Source organism: Triplophysa rosa, linkage group LG22 (assembly GCF_024868665.1).
Source record: "Triplophysa rosa linkage group LG22, Trosa_1v2, whole genome shotgun sequence".
In the NCBI taxonomy this organism is placed as follows: Eukaryota; Metazoa; Chordata; class Actinopteri; order Cypriniformes; family Nemacheilidae; genus Triplophysa; species Triplophysa rosa.
In genome coordinates this window covers 19,998,040-20,025,569 of record NC_079911.1, presented here as the reverse complement: position 1 = coordinate 20,025,569, position 27,530 = coordinate 19,998,040, and the positions used below count along the sequence as shown (strand labels likewise).

Here is a 27,530-nt window from a genome sequence, read left to right as displayed (position 1 = left end):
CAAAATTGTGTCGAATGTAAATCCTCCACAATCCACTGCAAATTCACCATCAGCTCTGGCTTTATTCTGGGATGGAGTGCATTTTTTCCAAGTTTGATGGATAAAATTCTGCCATTTTTATCGAATATGTTGTTTTTTCACTCTGACGTAAGTCACATTAAAGTAAAACGGATTGTGAATCTCATGTTGAATTCGTGTAAACGTTTCATGTTTAATTGTTGCTGGCAAAATGCACCCAAAGTGCTGAAACTAAGATAAAAATAAAAAAAGAGTTGTCTGTCCCCGAGGAACTCTTCACACTGCATTAACTGCAGAATACCTGTTTCAGCACTTCAGCAGTAAACGAAGCATATTGCGGATTTGTTCGTTTGGTGGCGTTTCAGAGCGGAATTAGAGCGACTGGGTGTGAAGACGTCAGAAAAATGAAGACGGTGTGGAGAAACCAGAGATAATCCTCAGACCTCCTCGGATCTAATTCCCAAGAAAAAGGAAAGATCTAAAACCTTCATGTGTCTGTCATCTTGAGATGGAATAACAGATTTCTTTCTTAAATGTGACTATTTGTAGAAAAACATATAAATACACAATATATAAATATACTGATGAAATCATTGTAAGGTTCCTCATAGGATGATTTGTCACATTCACAGATGCACTGGACACACTTAAAAATGGTAAAAATCATATATTTTTTTATGGTTTTGTGTTTTATAACAACAAACACAACTGAAAGATCAAATTCAGCAGTTGACTTTTATCTAGCGATAACATTTTAGTACTGACGAATGAGTTTGCCATGTGTCACCCCTCATTGTTTTCTAAGGGTCAGACGTTGTGTCCTTACAAAGCCTGCAAACCATCCCATCCATTCATCGACGTTAACATTCAGACATACAAAATAATCTGGTGTCATTCTCAATATGTCCTTTCATTTTTGTTGACATCCACCAAACAATCCTATTAGATCTAATTAACTGAATTTCTCATGAAAACTATTTACTCACATTATTTCAAATGGCTTGATCAAGCCAACTTGGTATCGAGATACTTCAGCTGGTATAGTATCGTAAGACATGTTTATGGTACCGTGACAACCCTACTGTGTACCATAGATACTAAAGTATACTACAGTATGTGTTCATGTGGGCGCACGTGTCTATCCATCCATCTGTTTGGAAGTAATACAGCCATGGTCGTTTCTCTGATTGAAAACTGTGACAGCAGCACACCCTCTCCACAGCATCAGCAACTTTTACACTCACATACACACAACCAGAAGAGAGAGAGAGAGAGAGAGAGAGAAGGAGGGGTGAGTGAAGGAGAAGACACACTGCGGAGTTCAGCAGAGGAGAGATGAAGACCGAACCACAGAGCTGTAAACACACACACACACACACAGACACTGAAGCATCAGCATCGGCAGCTCTGCCGTGGACTTTAACGTCACATCTGTGATTATTCTGGGCTGGCGCTCTTCACTGTGTCTTAACATGCTGCGAGGTGAAAGTGATGCGCTGCTCGTTGCTTTGGTGCTCTGGATGGGAACACTATGGGGACAGATCGCAAGCCAAGGTAATGTTCGTGATATGTCACAGTGCGCTGAAGATGCCCTTGTGCACGGAAACTTTAACGCCATTTCACTTTTATTACAATGACACAGCGGCTGTTTAACACACGTCACGCGCCGGGAGACTTATTTGAGTTCAGATGCCTTGACGGGGTTTGAGAGACATTCGTGTGATGCTGCAACTGTTTTTAAGGGCAAAAGTGTAGTAGAGATCATTGTGGAAACACGGTTGTGTGCGAGTCTGGTGCAGAAGAACGCGCATTCACAAATAGAAAAACGCTGCGGGATTTCTCTCTCTCTCTCTCTCTCTCTCTCTCTCTCTCTCTCTCTCTCTCTGTGTGTGTGTGGTGTGTGTCAGCTGAATGATTTATGATCTATAAATATAGTGCATAAACATAATGCATAGAGATCTAAAGATGTAGTTGATAACACGTAAGAGAACACCCATGAGCACTCGTTTCTGCCTGAGAAACGCATTGCTTTATTGATTTCTATCGCGCGCGCGCGCTTCATTTCCAGCGTTGTTATTTTGTTTGTGCATCAGAAAGAAAACAGTTTTGTGTGAGAAAAGTGTAGTCACGACCCCAAAAGGAGCCCTCGATCTGGTGTAAGACATGCTGTTGCATTATTCATGCATGAAGTGGACTGACGGTGATGTTTCGGTGTTTTCTGCTGTGCCGCTCGTTCATCACTCGCTGTTTAAATTTAGCCCACTTCCTCCGTGCACGCGTGGGCAACTCCTCTTTAATCGGGACATCACGAGAGAGTGAATGTTGCTCCTTCTGAGAGCATTGATTGATTCAGGCTTCTAGAAAAACCTTCATATTTTATTCACGATGTCTCATTATTGTCATGGAGCTTGATGTCATAAGACTGTCGTCAGAACATCTGTTTGCCTTCGTCTGAAGTTCAGCTTTCTTGCTTAACACTGAACATGTTTTGACTTCTACAGATTGAAAAACAAACATACAAAGGCATTTTTGTTGAAGCATTTATATGAATAATTTTGAGGAAAATCTGTAATGATAAGTTGTGTTTAATAATGTTTCATGTTGTCTGGTGGAGACTTTAATGATTCGATATATGACCTTGCAAAGTCGGGATTAGTAAGGATTCTGTCATAGTCTTAAATTAAGTCTTTCATCATTTACTCATACTCATGTCACCAGAATGACGTTTTTTGCAGTGGAACACAAAGGAAGATATTTTGAGAAATGTCTCAGTGTTTTTGTGTTCACACGATGGAAGTCAATGGAGTTACCAACGTTGTTTTGGTTACTTGAACAAAATATGACATAAAGCAGCTAAATTGTAATGCTTGTATTTGTTTTGATTAATTTAATTTGAATTCTATATTCTTTAAAGGGTGTCATTCCGTAGTACGTTAAATAGGCCGCAAAGTGGGTGATTTACAAATTGGGTAATTGATTACATTGATAGGTAATGCTGTTAATAGAAATTCACTGTTCTTTTGGTGGGTTAGAACTGCGAGAGGCTGTTTAACGTTAGGTTCGTGGCCCATAATAACTGAGATCTCATTGATTTGACACCTTGCATACGATGTAAGCTGATAGAGGGAATATGTGAGAGATTTGAGTTCTTGCTGTCTTTGTTTACAGCTGCTTATGTGATTGTTTGAGATCTTCTGTGCTACAGAACACACATATGTCTGTACTTCACCGCTGATATAGTGAGTTAAGATGACCACAGTTAAGATGACCTCTCTCTCTCTCTCGCTCTCTCTCTCTTTCTCGTTTGTGTGGTGCTGTCAGTGTTGGTTTCACAGGGTCAGAACTCTTTTGGTGACAGACTGTCTGTTCTGCACCTTCTAAAACTCACTCATCTGGAATTTGTCCTTCTCTTCTCATTACATCACCTTTCTCTCTTTCTCTGCAGTTCTCGCTGGTTTATACGAAGCCAAATCAGATTAGAAAGAGCAAGAATGTCCCGCAATTTCGGATAGAAAACGGAACAGGTGTCTGAGACACACCGACAGATGAGTTTAGAAACTCGATGTCCTCTCTGTCTCTGAAGGTGTTCTTTTGTGTGTTTGTGGAGTCATGCCTGGCTTAAAGCGACACTATAGAACTTTTGCTCACAGGTTCCCCCGTGTGGTTGAGAAGCGCAATTGTCTGTTACCAGTGTTGTAAATAATGTCACTGAATAAGCTTCCCTGTCATCATATACCTGTATAAATGTCTTTGTTCTGCTGAACACAAAGGAATATATTTGGAAGAATGTCAGATCTCATCCCCTATTTACTGCCATAGTAAGGAAAATAAATATTATGGGAGTCAACGGGGGATGAGATCTGACATTCTTCCAAATAATCTTCAGGTTTGGAATGATCTGAGGTTGAGTAAATGATGACAGAATTTTCATTTGAGTGAACCGTCCCTTTAAGGTGGAAAAACTACAAAGTGTTGCTTTAAGAAACAAACAAACATTTAGGTTATTCTAACGGCCACTGAATCATGTATTATATTTTTTATGTCAGTCAGTGTAGAACAGCTTTAAAATGTCAACCCTGTTATCGTGATTTTGTATTGTAAACAGTTCATAAAAAAAAGATGTTTAAAATATCAGTGTTATACCGGTGTTAAATTTGTCCAGGTCATATATCCCACCAAAACAAAAAGAAAGAAAGCAATGTCTATTTTAGGATTATGAAAGTTTTTATGAAGATGATTTTTATCGTATTGTAATGCTGTAAACAATTGTTCACATTATTATTTTATTGCTAGTCATTTTTTCTTTAAGTAAGAAATCAGTACAATGCAAAAATCTTTATGGTTCAAAAATATCCTTCGTATTCTTTACGCAAGAAGTAGTTTCTTTCTTTTGGAGGAATATGACCCAGATGTGACATTCAGCCAAAGGCTACTAATGTCTTACTGAACTGTACAACCATCGGTTTTTACTTTCAACCCCGTTACATATACGTTTAAGTAAAATATAGGCTGTATATTAACACTTTTTGTCTGATAGATTGTTTATTGTCGTACAGAAATGTACACCGTTTCCAAAACAAAGCACCAGTTTCCCAGAATTCTTCTTCATTTGATAGTTCTTGGGTTTGTTGATTCGGGCATCATCTGGCTGCAAAATCATTCCCAGATGTTTGTTTTTCTAATATCTAATCTGCCTAACCTGATCTGAAAACAAATGCTGGTATAGATCTGTTATTCGGGCGGTGAGTTTGCAGGTAATCTCTCAGAAGTGTAATTGGCCGTATGCTGTTATTTCGATGAATATGTTAAACATAGCAGTTGAGACCAGTAACACAGAACTCATTCCGTTTAATACAAGACCACTGATATTTCATAGTTTTTTACAGTCTCTGCATATATATCAGTCTTGGAAAGTGCTTTCCATTGTAGATTTCTCCAAACTGGAGATGTGGGACTGATGCCCCGGGGGTTTGCTCTCTCTCGCTCTCTGTCTGGATGCTTCAGTCCGTCTCATCATCACACAGTGGATTCTTACAGTCGCTGTGAATTGGTGAGAATTCCTCAAGTGTTTAAACTGCACAGGATGATTTTAGTTTATTTTTTCAGAGAAATGAGATTTGAAAGGACGACACACTTGCGTCTCGTTGCTTCTAACACAGGTGTGACGTCCATGAATAAACAGCGCTTTAGATCTTCAGACGTGAACTTCTCATGCCATGATGAATCTGAGCCTCCAAACATGACGGTGCGGGCTGGGCCAGATGGAGCGGTCGGTACAAAGCACGCTCCATCTGTCAAACACGCTTTTCACATGCTTAATATTTCAGATTTTCTCCGCGTCTGAGCGGCGGGGGACAGGTTGTGTGTTTTCAGGCCCGTTCACCTGCGCCCGTTTAGCACGTCGAGACGAGGTGAGAAACGCAGTCAAAGCATTTCCTCCGTCTCCACGGTGACATTCTGTTGCCTTAACGTTTTAGCTCCACGTTTAACACCCCTTCAGCTGTCGGGTTCGCTCCGTCCCGAGCTCAGAGGAGCTGTCAGCCGGTAATGCAGATGGACAGTCGCAGCAGGTGGAGGCACAGAGTCGATTCTGTAGAGAAACTTCATTTTGCAGCTATTATGTAAATGACTTTTTCAGAGCGCGCGTTAAAAGGAAACTCTGCATTAATGTAATTCCAGACATTTAGATGAAATTATGTTTGATAGGGTTGCACGCCTGCTGATTTCAGAAATGAGAAACCATTTAATGAAACGAGACAGAATGGATTTCAGGAGTTTGGTGGTGTCAGTACGGTACTTTACCGTACACTGGAAAAATGTTTGCCAGTAACTTACTGTAGATTTATATTTATCTAATTTATTGGCAACAGTTTGATAAATGAATGATATAAATGAAGATAAATGAATATCTTTACAGAAAAAAACTATAAAATAACAGCCACGTGCAAAGCATTCTGGGAACGAGAAACCCTCATCAACCTTTTTCTGTTTTTTTGGTTCCCAGAATGCTTTGCATGAGGCTGTTATTTTATGGATTTCTTTATGTAAAGATGAAGATTTTTCGGTTGCCAGTAAATCACATAAATGTAAATCTACAGTAAGTTACTGGCGTACTGCTGCCAGTGATACCGTCATTTCTACAGGATTTTTTTACAGTGTAGCTCATAAAAAATCTCCAGTGTCCACCTGAATTTCTCATGGTACATTTTGGTATTTCTTCCGAATCGTTGCTGCATTGATGCAGTATTGTAATACCGCGGTAAATTACCGTGATAGAACCGTTTGGTTGTTTCTTTGTTGGCGTGAGGTGTCTGGAGGGAGCTGTTAAAGTGAGATGGCTCGGTCTGTGCGGTGGGATCCAGGTCTTTTCAGCGTCTGAATGAGCGATGGCTCCGAGAGTTCTTGGCAGGGTTGCTTTAGTGCGTGCGTCTCTGTAGGCAACAGTCATTAGATGGAGGAGCTCAGGGGAAGAACCAAGAGAAGAGAGAGAAAACACGCCGGCTGTTTTTTATCATCCATTCACGCTCCAGAAATCCATCAAACTTTGTCTCGCTTCTGAAACTTCCTCACAATCACATCTCTCTGCTGACAGACAAGCGCTTTGATTCGAGACGTTCTGAGGTTTTGTGGAAGCATAAAGAAGTCAATAAATGAATGTTTAAAAAGGACGTCACATTAATCGTAAATAGAGAGGGCTTTTAAGATCCAGGGAAGAATTCAAGTCAGTTGTTGATTTGCATAGCACTTTTCACAAAGAAGGTTTACAGAGTGCTTTATAATCAAAGTCGACCTTTTTGTGAGATGTGATGTAAATAAGTCTTGTCATGCTGTCAGTCTTTCACGTTGCTGTTGAAATTGAACAGACACTGGACTGAAACCACCTCAATACATCTAGAAATGATGATGAAATGAACGTTTGGAAAATTCTCGAATTTCTTTCTGCAGCTGTATCTGTTCAATACGATGTTTATGTGCTTATTTTGTCATGTGTTACAGTCAAATGATGTCAATTTGACATTCCCAGCTAATAAGATTAAAATAGTTATTATAAGCTTATAAAAAATGAAAGCTTGGCAGTCGTGGGCAGTCGTGGCCTAATGGTTAGAGAGTCGGACTCGTGACCAGAAGGTTGCCGGTTGGATCCTCAGGGCCGGCACCTGACCCCCACTTGCTCCCCGGGCGCTGCAGTGATAGCTGCCCACTGCTCCGGGTGTATGTGTGGTCACCACTTGCTGTGCGTGTGTTCACTACTCTCTGGATGGGTTAAATGCAGAGGTCACATTTCGGGTATGGGTCACCATATCTGACTAATAGGTCACTTTCACTTTTTTATTACTGTGACCGGCCGGAGTTTATCAGTCGTGTGCAGTACGCATACTAAACAGTGACATCTGTGTGTTTTGTGTGCTAATACCCTCAGAGAGAGAGCGAGAGATCACTCATCTATTATCTCTCATCTCTATCTTTTTGATCCTTGTGTACACATTGTAAGTTAAATGAAGGCAGGAGGGAAGACCTTTGATGCATAGTCACTCTTTGTTCTGTGCTGAAGTGGATGATCACATTCATATCAGAGAAAATGTTATTTGCTGTTCAATCCCAAACCAACGGGAACAAAGCAGAGGTCAGTAAGCTGAGGCGACGATATTAAAGATGCAGAAAATAAAGAGCGGTATAGGCCAGATGTTTGCGCAGATGGCTGGCACCTGCGCAGCTGCACAGAGACTCTTGAATGACGAGCGGGCAGAATGATGCCATCTGCTGTGCCAGTCGACATTCTGGAGGAGATCCAATAGAAATGAGCCCATAGAATCTCACTGAGATCAGAGGATAACTGGTACTGGAGATGACGCTTATCTGTACGACAGGCTTTTCTAGATGATTGATCTTCCTGAATAGTGCAAACGTGGCCCAGCTAACAGAATTTCTAAGAACGTTTTCTTAACATTCATATTAAGTTCTGGAAATGATGTTTGGGAATATTTTGGAATGTTTTTAATTTGTCTGACCAATGGCAGATAAGAAAAGCAGTTTACAAACATTGAATGTTGTTGTGATTCACCACGTCATTATAAAAGTTACATGTTTTAAAATTCAAACATTCAACAAACGTTGAAATTGACACATTGTTTATACTCGCACTGCAACAAAAAAACCCGTCTTGTTTTCCAGTGCAAATATCTACAAATTCTTAAATCAAGATACATTTACTTGAGAATGACCTACAGTATATAGGCTGTTATTTAGTACTTCATTTAGGGGTTTTATTTTGCTTCTGAAGTAAATGTATCTTCATTTAACCGTACTGGAAAACAGTACAAAAATATTGAAATATTTCATATATCGACCTCCGAATGGATTTCTTAGGCTGTGTTCACATTTGACATCTTTTTTGAAGCTGCTGGCGTCAGTTTTACATTATAATCAATATGGTGTTTTCAATAAAGTCCTGAGTGCTTTTTTAAACGCCAGCGCCGGAGTCTTTTTCTGCAGCTCAGAGCGTCTTTTGAAGTCCAAAAAAGTGAAACTGTTTTAAAAACGCCCTACGTCAAGCACCTTTTTCACAGCTAACCAATGACAAGCGAGTAGCGAGACCTGTCGTTTCCATAACAACATGCGAGGACCGTGATTAGTCGAGCAGGATCAAGCTCGAAAAAATAAAATGGCGGCTGGAGCATAGTTTTGTATAAATGTAAGTTTAGTTTTCACTTTCAACAGCTTTTGATTGCATTTCTAGCGAGAAATTAGCATTGTAGTTTTGAAATATGTGATTGGTTATTGCAAAGACGCTCTCTGTTGTATTCAAACAGAATTTAGGCTACGTATGAAGTCTGTCTGAATCTGTTTCTCTAAGCTGCCTTCGTGCACAAACGCTGCCTCTGAAGTGATTGCCGGCTGCTATTTGTAACCACAACGCTGCGAGGTTTTTTTTTTTTTACTAAAAAAGCGCCATTGTCAAAATTTTATTGTCAAAAAAGAAGTCAAATGTGAACGTAGCCTTACAGATGTCTTTATGTATTAAACTGTGATGAGTGAGCCACATTGAGCGAGCCATAAAAAAACTGACATGCCTTACATACAAGAAAATAAAAATCTTGTTGGGTTGTGTCTGATTTGTTAGTCTTTCCAGCTCTCGTTCATGTGATGTGTGAACATGCCATCTGTATTAGATGTAGATTGACAGCTCTTATTTTCAGCATTGACGTGCGATTGACTGCACATTCACCGGCGGTGTCATAATTCTTTGTCCAAGAATCTTGATGTCATTTCTGCATTTATACAGACACTTAACAAATGATGAAGGTAATAGAACCACCGGCTCAATGTTGCATGAGAGCCGCTTTAGACAGAAACGATGATGATGTGAGATGTGTCCCAACACGATCAATGTGTGCTCCAGTTTACCTTTGAATCAGGCTGACCCGTCCCGCAACATCGACCTCATGTCTGTAAGCATTTGTACTGCTCTCATTCGCTTCCAGTGGAAATAAAATCATTATTTCTGCTGCCTGCTCTCGTTCTCTCTCTCTTTACCAGTGACGATGCCTTTGAGTTCACGGTACGACTGTCACACTTAATGAGACGGGAGTTTTAATGAGTGAGGCAGACCCATGATCCTGCAGGAAAATGGTCAGTAACCAAAGAGATAACATCCCCCATTTACTGCCATAGTAGAGAAAATAAATAAGATGTGAGTCAATGGTGGATGAGATCTGTTTGGCTACTGACATTCTTACAAATATCTTCCTTTGTGTTCAACAGAACAAAGAAATGTATACAGCTTCGAAACAATCTGAGGGTGAGGAAATAATGACAGAATTCTCATTTTTGGGTGAACTGTCCCTTTAAGTATTAATAACAAAAAAATACAAACTAACTAAAACTATAACACAATAAAAACATATATGATATTCATATACATAATGAAGGTATCTGCTTTTGCAAACTAACTCTTCATACATATATATTGTTTGATTTTTTCCCTTATAAAGAAACAAGGAATGGGAGTTTGCCTTAGAAAATGTTAAATTTTAGGGCCCAGTTTCACAGACACAGCTTAGTTTAAACCAGGATTATGTCTTAGTTGAAATGAGATATTTATGTCGCTTTTAAAAAATTCCTTAGAAGAATACACTACTGGTGTGCATCTTAAGACAAAACAATGGCACTGTTGTATTTTAAGATATTTCTGTTCAAGTTATATTGAGTTAAGACAGGTCACACGTTCATTTCAGTCTGGGACTAGCCTTAAACCTTGTCTGTGAACACCGGGCCTAGGTGTTTTATTGTTTAAGCTGCAATCCATAACTTTTGCCTCTCTATTGCCATCTTTGTTAAAACATAAAAAGTCTCCATATACGTATACATTTATATATAGAATCTATGTGTAGATATCTCTATATTGTATTTTTGTGTTGACGTCAAATTGTGTATTATATTGTAAAAGTAGACATCTTTTTTATATGTTTACATTTCTTACCTAAAGCTATTTAATGAATATTTCGCTGATTCGAGATTTTTTATTTGTCACATACACGGTTATATAGAGAATATACAGCCAGTAGTGAAGGTCGGACAGCTCCAACGACAATTGTGTAATTATTATAAAATACAAACACAAAAGGAAAATATAAATAACATTACGATAAAGGTCAGTGCAGACGTTAAACATGTAGAAAGAGACAGCAAAAGTAAGTCAAAAAGTAAGTAAAGGCACAATCTAAGTGGTGCGACCGAACTGAGGTGTGTGTTCTCACTATAGAGCAGAGCCGTTGAATGTGAGAGTTACGACACTCGATCTCGCCGCCGTCTGGTCACGTGGTTCATGGAGCGCTCAATAGTTCCAAACAAATCCGTGCTGTCAACCTATTTCAATGGATTTTAGCGGGACAGATAAAAGCAACTGCGTCTGCATACATTTTGCTATATATTAACTAGGGCTGTCAAACGATTAATCGTGTTTAATCGCATCCAGAATAAAGGTTTGTGTTTACATAACATAACATACAGTATGTCTATGTACTGTGCATATTCATTTTGTATTTATAAATACAAACACATACACAAATATAGGAAATATTTACATGTATTTATTTATATTTACCAATAATTGAAATGATATATAAATGTTTATTAATTTTGAGATTTTTCTTAAATATATGCATGGATGTGTATGTGTTAATAAATACAAAATTATTACGCACAGTACACATATATATATATTATGTAAACACAAACTTTTATTCTGGATGTGATTAATCGCGATTAATCTTTTGACAGCCCTACTGAATACTACGTTGACTACATTTATTGCAGCATTTTATCTTGGGAGTAATATGAATATAAGATCAGACTTTGTGTTTAACTTTTAACATTTCATTTCAACTGCCAACTCGTTGAATTATTATTTCACCAACTGTACAGCAAATGGATTTGGGAGACACTGAAATGAATGGGCTTCAGTGCAATGTTTTGAACTATCGGACGTGAGTTTCATTCTTCCTATGGAGGTCTATGTGAGTGTCGTAACTCTCATATTCAATGGCTCTGCTGTACAGAGGACGAAGAGCTTTTCCACGGTGATTGGCTGAGAGTGGATGGGAATGTGCCTCTGGGAGTTTAGTTACAGTAATGTTCGGTTTGTCAGCAGTAAAACGTGTCGTGAACGTCACTGGAGAGGGAAAGGGGACGGCATTAAACCAGACAAACGTGGAGATTGAAAAGTCAAGGTTAGTTATATGTCTCTCTATCCAAACAGCCAATGGAAACCTCCTTTATCTGCACTGCACACTCTCTCTCTCTCTCTCTCACGCTCAACCTCACGTGTTACTCTCTCTCTCTATGGAGGATCACTGACACCTTTAATGAGTCTCACAGACGTGTCACTAAACGCTGTTAATGGTGTGACGTGGACGGCTCTGTTCAAATCTGAAAGATCTTGTTTGGATGTCTGATGTCATTTACTCTATAGAGATTAGCAAGTGAGTGATTGTGGACACAACACAATTTTTGTAGTTATTTTAGTTATTTGTACGTTTTTTTGTAGTTTTTTTGTTTATGTTCAATTTTAAGCAATGTTTTGCGTGCTTTTGTCATTGTATTATTCATTTATTTTAAATATTGCTGTATAGGTTAAAACAAAATTCAGTTTTACTTTAGTTGTATTTATTTTCATGTAATATTTACATGAAACGTTTTTTTCTAAGGCAGCATTTCCAGTTTTTGTTTAGTTTAGGTTTCTCAAATTAAATTTTGTCACGTATTTTGTTTGATTTCAAATGTCAGAAAGGTTTAGTTCATGATAAGGACCCTGGTTTACAGTGATTGATCTGATCAGGATTATGGGTAATGTAGTTCGTTAGCAGGACTTCAGTAGTTTAACACTGAGCTTTTTAATGAAGTTAAAATCACACTGGCTTATGGTTTTTACAGAAACATTTTATTGTGAAAAATCAGTTTCTCCATTGGTGGAAATGAATTGTTTTTCTGACCTCCAGTTGCTCTCTCTTGCCGTCTGTGTGTTTAGCGTCATCCTGATTAAAGACACAAATGTCTCGTGAAATGAAATATTCTTGTAATATTGTGAATCTATATATATATATATATATATATATATATGTCTGGTATATAATAATCGTTCTAAATCTCTTTTTTGGTTGTCACATCGGCGCCGTCTAACAGCTACAATAATGAGAAGTGAATGTCGCTCTTCTGATTTTGACATCTTCATTCAGAGCCGGGTTTGGAATGAATTCTCACACACAAAGAGAACGTGATGGCATCCGTCAGGCGTTTGTACACAGTTGACAGGATCTCGGGGTTCGGTCTGATCCGGATTGGTTGGGATCTTCCTCTTGTCATGAAAAGACCTTTTGTGTGTCGTGATTGGCCTCTTTCACATCTGTCTGAATGTCAAAGGACGCTGCTGAGGAGAATTATATTTCCAAGAGTCGTGACAAGAATACGGCTCAGTTTTGATACAGGACATTTTGTCTGACTGTTTGAGGATATTAGCACATCACATTTCACAAAATCTTGTTTAAATGTAGACTGATACATGTGTAGCACAAGTCGCTGCTTTTTTACATCATTTACCCTTTAAATTACTCTGGTACATCTTGTAAGTTTACACTCATAAAAATAAAGGTGCTTATAAGGTTGTTCGATTTTTTGGTTTCCATTCAGCGAAAGGTTTTTAAAGAAGCATCTCTTTCTTACCTTTTATAACCTAAAGAACCTTTTTTCACCACAAAGTGATGTTGAAAAATGTTCTTTAGATGTTAAAGTTTCTTTATGGAAAAAGGTTATTTTATGCCATGTGTCATGAAGAAGCCGAGTTGAGGAAACAAGATAAAGAAGAGAGAGAGAGAGAGAGAGAGACAGAGAGAGAGAGAGAGAGAGAGAGAGAGAGAGAGAGAGAGAGAGAGAGAGAGAGAGAGAGAGAGAGAGAGAGAGAGAGAGAGAGAGAGAGAGAGAGAGAGAGAGAGATAAAGAAGATGACAGACGAGAGAGGATGGAAGAATAGAAGAAAACTAGGAGAGGAGAGAAGAGAAGACATGAGAGAGAAAGTAAGAGACAGAGATAGAAGGTTTATGCTGGATATTACGATCAGTTTATGAACAAGAAAAGAAGCCAGAGAAAGAAAGAAGATACAGAAAAAGAGAGAGAACGAGAGAAGAAGAGATAGAAAATGAAGAGAGAGAAGCCAGAGATAGAGAAGAGAATACGAACGAAGAGAGAAGGAAGAGAGAGAAGAGAGGACGAGAAGAGAAGACAAGAGACAGAGAAAGAAGAAGAGAGAGAGAAGAGAAGAATTAGTGAGAAGATGAGAGAAAGAGAGAGAAGACACAGAGAGATAAGAGAGAAGACGACATAAGCAGAGATAACAGAGAGAGAGAAACAAGAGAAAAGAAGAGAAGAGAGAGAGAGAAGAGAGAGAGAGAGAGACAGAAAAAGAGAGAGAAGAGAGAAAGAAGAGAGAGAAACAGAGAGAGAGAGAACAGAGAACACGAGAGAGATAGAGACCAGAAGAAGAGAAGAAGAGAAGAAGGACGACGACGAGAGAGAGAGAGAGAGAGAGAGAGAGAGAGAGAGAGAGAGAGAGAGAGAGAGAGAGAGAGAGAGAGAGAGAGAGAGAGAGGACATCGTGTGAGCAATAAAACATGTAATGAATGTGAAAGTGTGTCCTCTAGTGAAAGTTCCCAATTCATCCCTATACACCTCCACTCCTATACAAACAAGAACACATCAGCCATCTTCAGATTACTACAACTAATGATACATTTCTGCTTATTAAGGAAAAATAAGGAAAAATCCTTATTGCATTACAGAAAATGATGCTTGTAAGAGATATTAAAGATATTATAATGTCCTTTTAGATTTTATCTCTAATATTAGTGTAATATATTTGTCTGTTGTTTTATTTATTTGTTTCTCCAGAAGAGAACAATTTAAAATCAGTTCTCTTTCAAACATTCGCTCGGTGTCTCACTATGGAAAGGTCTGTGGATCCGTCACGCCAGAGGCGTTTAGTGAGATACCTCTCCCATGTTATCAGAGGACCGGGCTTACGTGATGTGTGTAATCGAATGTTTTTTATCCGGCGACCTCTGAGTTGACAGAGAATGACCCAGCAGAGAAATCTGATCATCTGTAAAAAGGAAACTTTATTACATTTGTTTAGTGACATGACAGTGTAATGTATCATTGTTATAATTAAATCAAATTAAATTGTCTAAATTTTAATACATTTTGAAAGTGGTCTCAGATTTTTGGACTTCTCTGTATACGGTATATTATATAGAGCAGAAAATGAGTTTTGAAGTTGTGTTCTCAGAAGTTCTCATGAATCTGGATTTATTAACACACGTCTCGATGCATTTCTTACTGTGTTGTTTCTCCGACACGCTTCATTTGTGTTCTGGTCCTTTCCTGTCAAGGACAGCAGGCAAACTTGAATCAGCGCGAGAGAGAGAGAGTCTGCACTCGTTTTGCTCGTGTGTGTGCGTGCGTGTGTGTGTTTTGGTGTGTGTGTCAGTGCATGTATGTTATGTTCGGTGTGCACGGGCAAGCGGATGGGTTGTGTGTGTGTATGTGTGTCTGTGTTTCTGTGCGCGACTGTTGTTGCAGTTCTTCATGTATGTGTGCTGTGTGAGCGTGTGTGTGTGTCCGTGGCCTCATGTGAGTGTGTGTGCACTGTATATTTTGTGTGTCTTGTGTGAATGAGAGTGTTTCTATTCACTTTGCACTTGACACCTTTTATATTTGATACATTTAATGTATTGCTTGTAGTTAACATGTTATCATGTACAGCTGCTTTGCAACAATGAAAATTGTGAAAAGCGATATATAAATAAAAGTTGAGTTGAGAAAGCTTATAATACCTCTACTCATCACTTTACTTCCTCTGAGCTTCTTTAGGGCTCGGTAGACTCCATAAAATTCCATGTTACACTATAAATATATACATAGCAACCTAAAGTATAACCCTACGTTCCTATACCATTACAAATGGGAATGATGCATTAAACTGTGAGGAATTCTGAGGAAAAAGTGTATCTCCGATTGAACTTAAATTGAAGAATTAATTCATCAAAGAGACCAGAGCTTATGCATGTCAATGCATGTTTACAGATGAATGTACACATCTAGAGCACATTCCTATTCATGAATATGTGCATATACTGTACATTGATACAGTTACATTTGATTCTTTTTCTTTTATTATTGATATGTTTGGCTGTTGTAATCATATTCATTGTTTTCTTGAGCTTGTGCTGATTTGTGAATTTTAATATTGATGAGTTGGATTCTTGAATAAAGCCACTTCATACATACATTGTGTAAAAGCTGTGTTCTCTCTGTCCTTTTTTTAAAACTGTGCAAAAAATACAATTAAATCTCCTTAGCAACCCCCATAGCAACCCTGCACCATGAACACCCTTGCAAGCATCACTCACATTTTCTTCACTTGGGCTGAGATGTTTTATCTAAAATCTAATTTAATGTCTGACCACAATTTCAGACATTCTGCTGTCAAAGTGAAAGAGAAGATGTGAGTCTTTTTCACAGAAGTTTTCTCCATTTCAGCTCACTGTTGCCTCCATAACTGTTCTTCTGCCCGCAGATGAAACCGGTCTGACGCCGCCTCCAGCCAGCATTTTTCCAGCGATGCAGGTTCCAGCCCCAAAAGAAAGACCCAGAGGAGTCACATCCATCCTAGAGTCAGTCCTGTCTCATAAAGATCATCTGCTGGCTCAGACGGGTGTCACACTTCCCTCTGATCTGAGGCCTGTGTTCGGAGCCGGAGAGCTGAGGAAAGTTTTCCCTTCACACAGCGACACTGTTCACCCCATCGTACCTCCAGCCGATGACCTCCCCACTGAACCCCCAGAGGCCATCGCAACACCCATCTGGGACAACGTTTCCCCGACCGTCCGTCCTGATCCTGATGCTGATGCTGAGCCGTCCGTCACCGCTGCTGTCCCGACCACTGTGAATTCAGAGACGACGTCTGGCGTTCTCAGCCCAGGTAATGTGCACTTAAAAAAGAATCTTTCTTTAGTGGAACACAAAAGAAGATATTTTGAGAAATGTCTTCATACAATGGAGTTCAGTATTGTTTGATTATCAACATTCTTCAAAATATCTTCTTTTGTGTTCTGATGAAGTAAGAAACTCATAGAGGTTTGACATGACATGAGGTTGAATAAATAATGAAAGAGTTCTACACTGCAAAAAATATGAAATTTCAGTGAATATTTGCTTAAAACATGCAAAAAATATCTGACAATGCGGTAAGACAAATAATCTTGAATATAGTGACTAAGAAAAAGGTCAACTTTAATTCAAGATTATTTCTCTTACCCCACTGTCCGATATTTTTTGCATGTTTTAAGCAAATATTCACTGAAATTTCATATTTTTTGTCTAAAAACAAGACTTATTTTCTTAGGTCACTTTGCTCATCAACAAAATGCATCTTGATTCAAGAATTTTAGACATATTTACTGGAAAACACGACAAAAATACTAAGTAAGAATGTTATTTTTGCAGTGTAGCGTTGGATGAATCTCATTAACTGTATCTGCACTCCCATTGGTAGTCGCCCTATTACATCACAGCTCATTTGCATTATAGTAAGTGCTCTTAGATTTAGATTTCACACCGATGGGTTTTCATCAGAGAAGAAGTGTTTATGTGATGCAGACTTTGATTTGATTTGATTCACTTCAGCTCCTCACTGTCGTTTAGAAAGGCTCGCTGCTTTTCCCAATCTCATTTCTCGAATGTTTTTCCACACCCAGCATGTGTCTTCCTTTCATGTCGCTCTTCTGAAATCATCTTATTTCTGAGACAAGACTGTCTGACATTTTCCTCCAGCGCTAACTCACTGCAGGGTGAATTTCAGCGAGCCGGAGGGCTACATTGATCCTTCAGATGACCCGCCGCTTCCCGAGGCGGCGTTCCTGCAGTGCACGTACACGGTGACCGTATACACGGGGTACGGCGTTGAGCTGCAGGTACGCGCTCTGTCACCCTCTGTCTTACTGTTTAATAAGCGTGACCGACTGCATTAGATGTTTGGACTGATCTGGCACCTGTTAATGCATGAATGTCTTTAACTGATATGTTAACAGACTGTGTAATCCAACAAACAAGCAGATGCAGAACACCGACCCCAGCGTGCGGCCCGCAGGGAGTTATCTGGAAATGCAATCTGCTGCCTAACAAGCTTTTATTCTGTAATGCAATCTCATTCCCCGCGCGCGTCCTCGCTCGCTCTCACATACAGGTGACCAAGTCTAACCGCCTCAGAGCCGCTGCAGCGTGCCGTCTAGTGACTGATGCTGTCGTTTCATGCATCTGAAGTGAAAACACATCGAGCCGGTGTTGTGCCGAATTTTGACTCCCTGCCAGATTGCGACTCCCCTCGTTGGTTTTGATGGGGAATTGGCTAATCCAAACCCCTAATGTTAGTGGGGAATGGGGGAGTCATAATTTGGCAGGAGTCATTTTTCGGCACAACACCGGCTGCCGTGTTTTCTCAGGGAAAACTCATTGTCCAGAGTAATCTCATGTCCACGATCAGTGTCTCTCGCTGTGGATGAAACACAATATCACATTACTGCTGTAATCCGCTGTCAGAGAGAGAGAGTTAAATATCCCCTCTGTACAGATTAAAACACTTTTATTTAATTGAGTGTGTACACACTGTGTCCTCATGAGATACGAATCAGATCATCTTCAGATTCAAAGAAAACGTTTCCAATACGTTTATATGATGCTTACACCAAAAATAATAATTTTTTTTAATTACAGATTTTTAAATACAAGTACACTGAAGGACGTCAATGTTACACTCAACGAATAATCGTGATTAATCGCATCCAGAATAAAAGTTTGTGTTTATAATAATATTTGTCTGTGCACTGTGCCTAATAATTTTGTATTTATAAACACACACACATACACATACATTCAAATATGCATATATTAACAAATATTTGCGTGTGTATATTTATATTTTTAAATAATAATAAATTTAATAAATAATATACAAATAACAAACATTTATTCATTTTTTGTATTTTTCTTAAATATATATAATATACATAGTGCACAGACTAGACACAATGCTGTACTCTTCTATGCTATACTACCATTATTAGTGCTGTTATGAATGTTATTCTGTTTTGTACTAACAAAATAGATCCTGTTATGAATGTTACACTATACTATATAATGTACTATACTTGAGTTATTATTAGTTATTATGGATTCTATTCTATACTATACTAACATCCTATTATGAATGTTAATGTATACTGTACTATTTGATACGCTACTGCGCTATACGTAAGGGATAATCCACAGCTAGCCGTGCGTTAAAGGGTTTTAATGCACGACGTGGAGACGCGAAGTGCATTAAAACCCTTTAACGCACGGCTAGCTGTGGATTATCCCGCTTATACCATGGTCATTTGCCAAGTTAAAGCTGTTATTGATCTTTACAGTGTCATTTTAGATCAAACAGTTGAAAATGGCAGTTATTTTCGTTAGTTAATTTTTCATGTAATCAAACTGACCAGAGCTACCCGTGCGTTAAAGGGTTTTAATGCACACCTTCCAGCCAATCAGAATCAAGTATTCAAACAGACCATGGTATAATACTATTATAAGTGTCATTATTGACGTTATAGTATGCTATGTTGTATTATACTATACATACGTAACTGTGTTGTGTTGTGTATTGTAGGTCAAAAGTGTCAACCTGTCAGAGGGAGAACAGCTGTCAATCAGAGGGATTGATGAAGGCGGAGCCCTGCTCGTACTTGCCAATCAGACACTTCTGGTGGAAGGTCAGGTGATCCGCAGTCCAACCAATACCATCTCTGTGTTTTACCGCTCTTCTCCAGAGGGAGCCGTCGGCATGTTCCAGCTGCATTACCAAAGTGAGTCAGTCCTTTTCTTCTTAATCTACTCATGCATACGTGCTGTCTATTTTGATCCGGTTAAGGCTTCATCAGAGATTACCATGAAAGAGTTAAACAGTGCTTCTGTGCTTTTATAAAGCTAATTTCTCATTAAAGTCTGATGCTTACTGTAATGACTCCCTGAAGCGTTTGCGTTCATGTTTAAATCCAGAAGTGGTTCACAAATGTTCTGCGTTTGTTGCACATGTTTTGAGTTGTTGGACAGACTTTGCCTGTAAACTTTGAATTGAATCGTTTCCCATTTGGTTAATTGGCTCTGTTCTGGATGGATTCTGTCGTGTCCATTAACTGACTAATGTACTTCACCCGAGGGCTCATTTCTGAAGCTTTCTTCTGCCGTCTTGTGCATGGTTTGTGTTCAGAGGAATTCACATATATTTCACTTATTTATGATGAACAGTTCACACACCTCTTATTAAAAATGAACTATAGATTTTACTACAAAAAAACATACAAATGAAACTAAACTAAATGAAACTAACGAAAAAAACTACAATTGAACCATACTGTGGTACTTCAGTCTGCTAAAAAATTATTACTATAATAAAACCATGGTAATTTTTTGGAAATAACATGTTAAATAAAGTTTTTTAATGGTGCGAGGATATTAAATGCTCTCTTATTTATAAGTCAGTTTGAATAAAAGCATCTGCTAAATGAATGTAAATGTAAGCTGATAACAGATGTTTTAGGTTTTTCCTTTTGAATTTGATAGATGAACAGTAGGAGTTGTCAGGGTTTCGTGGTAGGAAGAACCCAAGTGCAGGCAGCAAGGTGATGGGAACACTAAGATTTTAATAATAACAAAACACACACGAAACAGAAGCACCCACAATGGGGAAAACGAACTAAGGTGTTATAAACTCAAAACAAAGACTTCCCACGCAGGGCAAAAAAACAAAAGAGACAGGATACTAACTAAAACACGACTTGATACACAATAAACGTCCAGACAAGGGGCAAGGTAATCCACAAGGCAGGGTAACAGGAACACGAGCAAAGACAAGACAGCAAAGCAAATAACCAAAACGAACGAGCACAGGACAATGAACACGAGGGCATTTTATAGGGAGACAAACAAAGGATAATTAACAAGGGACAGGTGTAGGGGATGAAACACTGATGGAAAGCTAACGCGACACCGGAGAGAGAGAATGTGGAAGGCCGAAAGGGCCAAAATGTCTCTCTCCACACAAAACCTAAGGCTTTGTCATGACTCTGCCACAAGACCAAGAATAAACATGACACGATGAGGCAGAATCATGACAGGGAGTATTTACGTTTCTAAGCTTTAGTAAGCGCGTCTTTCTTCGGCAGTTTTTCGTCTGAGTTGTGCTCTACCCAGACGACCTCATTTTGGAGAAGTGTCAGTAAAAGATCTCCATCCCGGAGGCACGGCTCATTTCATGTGTCACATGGGATATCACCTGCAGGGGGACGCCACGCTCACCTGTCTCAACGCCTCACTTCCTGTGTGGAGTCAACACGAACCCAGCTGCAAAGGTAACAGAACGTTAAAAAAAATATAAAATCAGAAAGGGTGAGTTAATGATCTTGGGTGCCACGGGTTTTTATGTTCAATGTTAAATGACACTGGGTGGATTTTGTCTGTCAGTGTGTTGTTCATGACGGGTGTTTGTGTGTTTTTTGTAGCTCTATGTGGAGGTGTCGTTAAAAACGCCACAGTGGGGCGAGTTCTGTCCCCGTCACCTCAGCCGGGCTCCAACGGCACTCTGGATCGCAGCTGCTCGTGGTCCCTGGAGGCTCCGAACGGCCAGCGGCTTCACCTCCATCTGGAGAGAATGTTGTTAGGTCCGACAGACAGGTACACGCGTGTGATCAGAATGAGTTTTTCACACGTCAATAAAACACTGACATCATCTCTCATCGTGAAGGCTGGTGTTATGGAGCGGTCTGGACGCTGGTTCAGTGGTCCTGTTCGATTCCGGCCGCGGCGGCCCCATTCCGTTTGAGGGAGTGATCAGCGAGGGACCGGCCGTGCGGGTTCAGTTCATAACAGACCGACCCAACAACCACAACACTGGATTTAACATCCGTTTCGAGGGTACGGCACAAACCGATGATAATGTCCCAACCAAACCTGCTGATGTTTCTCACTTGCTCTGTTCTTTACGTTTAGCGTTCGAGAAAGGCCACTGTTACGAGCCATACATCCAGAACGGGAATTTTAGCAGCACGGACCCGACGTACGCCGTCGGGACGGTCGTGGAGTTCACGTGTGACCCCGGACACTCGCTGGAGCAGGGACCACCTGTCATCGAATGCATCAACACACGAGACCCCTACTGGAACGACACAGAGCCGCTCTGTAAAGGTGACCATCATCCCAAAATATCGTAACATAATTCATCAAACACTTAACAAGACTTTATGATGAATGTCAGGGGAGGGCAGATTTACAGCTAATGATGTTCTTCTTAAATTATGCCGTGTTAATAGTGAAGTATGTTAATGTGATGATAATGTCCTACTTAAAACGCCCTTTGATGTGCTTTTTCTTAAATGTCATCTTTTGTTGCTAGGCTGTGAGAAAAGTCATCCAAAGAGACAAAATCATCAGAGTCGTCTTGAGCTGTTGGCCTGAAATAGACCTTGTTGTATTCCTCAAGTGTCTGTACTTTATTCAAATGTTTTTACTTTTTTTACTTCAATACATTATAAAGCACGCATATCACATTTTTTTTACACCACCACATTCTATAAACGCATGTTGTTTTATTACCTTTAATACTTGAGTACATTTAAAATCTTGTACTTTCTTACTTTTGGTCTTACTATTTTTGCACTATTCAATTCAATTCACGTTTATTTGTATAGCGCGTTTCACAGTTTACACTGTTGCAAAGCAGCTTTACACATGGGCACAGTATAAAAACATAAATAGAAAACAATAAAAAAAATTACATTTGGAGTTTTTAAAATCTGGAGCTGGCGTCCTCTAAAAGTCCTTGCAGTTTTAATATAGAAGTACTTTTTGATGTACTTCAGTATTAAAGATTAAAAATGTATTTATGATTTGTAGTAAATATTGTGATATTATGTGCTTAGTGATGTATTGACGCAAAAGTAAAAAAATCAATGTAAAAAGACTAGAAAAATGTGATTGAGTAGAGTAAAATGACTGAAGTACTGTCCATCTCTGTGTTCAATATCTTACATCCAAAAATGAGAATTGTGTCATCATTCACCTCATTTCAAACCTGTATGAGTTTCTTTCTTCTTCAGAAAGATATTTAGAAAAATGTTGATAATCAAACAACACTGAACTCCATTGACTTAAAACCACTGAGACATTTCTCAAAATATCTTCTGTTGTGCTCCACTAAAAAAAGAGTCGCATGCATATTTCCAAACACGTGGGAGAAGATAAATGCACTGTCACTTTAACAGCAAAAGTTCACAGACGTTACACAATATAACAAAATGTGTTTGTGAAGGTGAAACGTGCAGTCGCTTGAACATGCTACATGCTTTGAGTTTATTTCATTTATGTTGGTAGTAAAAACATTGCCGAAAGAATAAAATGTATTAGTGATTGTGTTTAAATCACAGTGATGACAGCAACGTTACTGAAGAGATAAAAGCTGAACGGCACAGCGGAGGACACGTCGGTCTTTATCGACATGCGCGGATGAGATTAAACTACATTAACCTGAAAGATGCAAAGCAGCTAATGAAGTGAAGCGCAATAATAACAGGATTCATATTTAGACGTTTGGCAAGATTCTGTTTATTTCTGAGAGAGAAATGGATGTGAAATGAGTCTCATCTCTCCGCAGCTCTCTGTGGCGGTGACCTGACGGGTCCCAGCGGTGTCATCCTGTCCCCCAACTGGCCCGAGTGGTACGGCGAGGGTGAGGACTGCAGCTGGAGGATTCACGTCGGTGAAGATAAACGCGTCCTGCTCGACGTGCAGCTGTAAGATATTCTGTCAAACAGCTGCAGAAATCAAGTGAAGACCGCAGAGCTGCTGGACGATGTGACTCACAGAAGCACTTGAATGACTCGCTTCGTTTTCTCCCACACAACATCTCTCTCTCTCTCTCTCTCTCTCTCTCATTAGCTTGAACCTGAGCGACAGCGATATGTTGACCATTTTGGATGGCGATGAGGTCACGACGCGTATTCTCGGACAGTTTGTAGGAGGCACCAGCCCGTTTAAGATGTCGTCCTCGACCCCTGACCTCACCGTCACGTTCCACTCGGATCCAGCCGGGCTGGTGTTCGGGAAGGGTGAGGGCTTCATCATCAACTACATGGGTAAGAGAATCTACAGTAAGAAAACGGATAAAAAGATGACAAATCTGTGGTTGTTGTCATAGATTTGTGTACATGGATGCCTCATTAGCGGCTGTTCGCTATAGATAAGTCATCTGTCATTTTTAAACAAACAACTGAAATGACTGTTCCAAGATGGCGGACACGTTGATGTGTCTGAAGTAGGGATGTAGCGATTTCATTCACGATTTTTTTACAGAATGAGTTGAGGCAAATTAAAAACGAACAACTGCCCTTTTATTTCTTCTCTAATGCTGCACAATTATTTGTAAAATAAGAATCTTTTATGTCAAATAACAAAACTAAATTGCAGTTTTAAAACAAATTCCAAATCAAATAAAAAATACAAAAGTCTCCTTAATATAAACAAACTAAGACTTTCCAAACCTTTAGTTTTTTAAGAAATATCAGCATGTCCACTTTTACCAAGTTTGCATAAAAAACAGCGGCCCCCGCTGTTCAAAGCATGTACTGCGATTCTTTTAACGTCTCAACCAACTCGAGTCATCATATTATAATCGATTTTCTACCTGAAAAAACCCCGAAAGGATCAGGAGTTGTGTCTTTTTATGCAGTCTAGTTTTACGAGTCTGAATGAAACATTTTACCTACCATGTTTTCTTTCACAGACACGCTTTATATCCAAACTTTCAGTCTGTTTTGTGCTTTATGGACCCTCAGGATGAGTCTTTCTTTTTAAATGACTTCAGTGGATCCATTATGTTCTCAAGTGCTCGGCGTGCATTTCAATCAATCCTTTCTTTCACAGACGCCGAGTATTTTCAGCTCTTGAAATCTCCCGTCATTCGCTTCTCCTCCTCCTCCTTTCTGTGCCGGCTGCCCTCATTCACTCACATTTAGTTTCTCTCTCTCTCTCTCTCTCTCTCTCTCTCTCTCACACACACACACAGAATTCCCAGTAATGGAGGCACGGATACTCTTTTAGGTGAATGTAACGGTAGAAGATGCAGTTCTCTGCTTAATAAAGGTCACTGACGCTCAATGAATTCACAATGGCGCTCGTGTACAAACCGATCTGTGTGTGGAAAAACTTGGTAAGTGAACGGGTGCTAATAGAGATTGTTGTTATTTTTCTCAAGAGGTGTCACGCAATGACTCGTGTCCGGACCTGCCCGAGATCCAGAACGGCTGGAAGACCACGTCTCACGCGGCTCTGGTTCGAGGAGCCCACATCACGTACCAGTGTGACCCCGGTTATGACCTGGTGGGCAGTGAGACGCTGACCTGTCAGGTGGACCTCAGCTGGAACACTCAACCTCCCTTCTGTGAGAAGAGTGAGTCGAGCGCCGCCGGTGACATCACTAACAAGAGTTCGAGGAAATATTTATTTTCAGTGAATTCAGGTCTGTCTTGTCTTCTTTAGTTATGTACTGCACAGACCCGGGGCATGTCGAACACTCCACTCGCACGCTGTCTGATCCTAAACTGCTGGTTGGCACCACCATCCAATATAGCTGCATTCCCCGATTCATCCTGCAGGGCGGCGCCACACTCACCTGCTACGGCCGTGAGCCTGGAACACCCGTGTGGACGTCACGATTGCCTCATTGTGTTTGTGAGTGTTGTGAATGTCTGGCGGAAGGAAATCAGAGAACATCTCATTACACTCGTCTCTTGTGATGAAAGTTGGTTTAGTAGGTCTGCTTCATATATCTCTGTGCATTAGCGCAAGAATCTGTGTCCTGTGAGAACCCAGGACTCCCAGACAACGGCTACCAGATTCTGTCAAAGAGACTTTATCTGCCGGGAGAGTCTCTGACCTTCGTGTGTTATCAAGGCTATGAGCTGATTGGTGAGATGGCCATCAAGTGCATTCTGGGAAACCCTTCTTTCTGGAGTGGACCGTTGCCGCTGTGTAGAGGTACGTGTACATTTAAAGAAAATAAGCACGTACACACACATCTGCTCTTTAAAGTGTAACGTGTATTATTGAAATGTAAACATATTTACGTAACAAGCAAATTAAAGGAATTTTTGTATCTTGCTTTTAGAGAAATCAAACACATTTTTGAGATGTTTTAAAACAAACAAAGAAAAAAGTTGTTTGCCAACAGAGCAGGAAACATAATCTACATTTTTTTATGATCTTTTATCGTCATTCCTCAAGTAAATATACCTCGTATTAGGGTGTCTCTTATAGCTTTATTCATATTTTTGTGATAAGAATATTTTCTTTAATTACTGTATTTTTTACGATCCTTGTGAAGCACCAGTTTTCTCATTTTTTTACCTTGCTTGAATCTTATTCTGTGTTTGTTCAACACATGTTCTCTTTTTGGTTTTGGTTTTTATTGCACGGCTGCTTTAAAGCGATGCCAACTGTAAAAAGTGTTATCAAAAATAAATTTGACTGACTTTGGTATTCTGTATTTTCAGCCACTCATGAATGCTCTGGCAATCATGCATTAGAGGGTGAGTTTAATTTGAAACTCTTATACGTCTCTTTTTGATAACTGTTGTAGTGGTTTATTGTAAATATCTGAGAATATTTCTATCATATGATGTTGTTGTATGTTGTGTCCAGTGGCCGAGGCTGCGTCAGACTCATCTTTTGATGGAGGGAGTATGGCTCTGGTCATCTTTATACTGGTGCTGCTGGTGTCTGTTTTAGTGGGAGGGGCTTACGTCTATGTCACAAGGTGAGTCATTTAGACATCTGACAGCGCAGGTGTGATATGAAGCTGTTGTGTTCATGCAAGTTAAATCAAAACACTGGCCTGGTCAGATCACTGCAGTACCATCTATCAGTGTTAAAGCGCCATCTACTGGTCATAGCGTTGTAATGGCGTCACATTTACCCACACGTCCTATGTAACCGTTTCTGAGCAAATTTCATTTTTATTTGTAATGTTCAAGATCACTTCAACTTAAATAATCATTATTTTGGCATGACCTCTTTAATAAGAGTTCTGTGTAAACAAGTGAAAAGAGACTTTGATTTATTTATTATAATTACGTTTTTAAAGTGTAGACAGAAGAGTGTGGACTGTGTGATCAGGCCATGAACCAGATCAGATGATATGATGCCATGCGTGGATGTGAAAGCACACGTTTGTCTTTCCTCTTTACAGGTGTCGTTATCATTCGAACCTGAGACTGCCTCTCATGTACCCTCATCCCTACAGCCAGATCACCGTGGAAACAGAGTTTGACAACCCTCTCTACGAGACAGGGGGGGTGAGAGTCTCGTCAGTACATTTATGAAATCATATAAGATCAGAAGCTGTTACAGCCAGACACAAGGTTTAACCCCAAGCGGATGATAAAGGGGTGAAGAAATGTACATTAAAGCAACACAAGAGAACTTTTGCTCATGGTTACCCCATGTGGTTGATAAGCGCGATTGTCTGTTATCAGTGTCGTAAATACTGTCGCTGTATAAGCTTCCCAGTGGGCAGCGCAATACAAGTGAATTTCTTGACTAAGCAGAAACCGCTCTTACATCATGTCACTTGTACATATACTAAAGCACTCTTTTGGCTCCCGCTGGGGAACTACTGGGCTATACTAATAGCTCAAACTAGATTCTGAGGCAGCAGCTGGTTGTTAGCCGATAGCGCATAGCGTGCTAGCTACATAGCAGCTAACGTTAGCTACATAACACATTTGCAATCACCCAAAACACAATGCTTGGACGTGAATGTGTTTTTGGAAACACACTTGCGACTAGGCGTTGTGCTCTGTGTAATAGGTGCA

The 27,530-nt window shown here is 39.7% G+C and overlaps 1 protein-coding gene across 2 annotated transcripts in view; it reads left to right on the top strand.

Annotated features, from left to right (window-relative positions):
• LOC130546451 (seizure 6-like protein) overlaps positions 1-27,530 on the top strand; it is a 30,172-nt gene that overhangs the window by 997 nt on the left and 1,645 nt on the right. Inside the window, exons 1-16 of one of the 2 annotated variants that reach the window (XM_057321716.1) lie at positions 1,319-1,572; positions 16,145-16,549; positions 17,401-17,540; positions 19,277-19,472; positions 20,832-21,017; positions 21,168-21,339; positions 21,410-21,579; positions 21,655-21,849; positions 23,315-23,453; positions 23,599-23,795; positions 24,914-25,108; positions 25,198-25,389; positions 25,501-25,695; positions 26,211-26,246; positions 26,359-26,473; positions 26,906-27,011. In XM_057321716.1, coding sequence (XP_057177699.1) covers positions 1,491-1,572; positions 16,145-16,549; positions 17,401-17,540; positions 19,277-19,472; positions 20,832-21,017; positions 21,168-21,339; positions 21,410-21,579; positions 21,655-21,849; positions 23,315-23,453; positions 23,599-23,795; positions 24,914-25,108; positions 25,198-25,389; positions 25,501-25,695; positions 26,211-26,246; positions 26,359-26,473; positions 26,906-27,011 — 2,721 coding nt within the window. In that variant the 5' untranslated portion in view covers positions 1,319-1,490. Of the gene's footprint in view, positions 1-1,318; positions 1,573-16,144; positions 16,550-17,400; positions 17,541-19,276; positions 19,473-20,831; positions 21,018-21,167; positions 21,340-21,409; positions 21,580-21,654; positions 21,850-23,314; positions 23,454-23,598; positions 23,796-24,913; positions 25,109-25,197; positions 25,390-25,500; positions 25,696-26,210; positions 26,247-26,358; positions 26,474-26,905; positions 27,012-27,530 lie in introns of those variants that run through there. The other variant, XM_057321717.1, reaches the window with a different exon arrangement.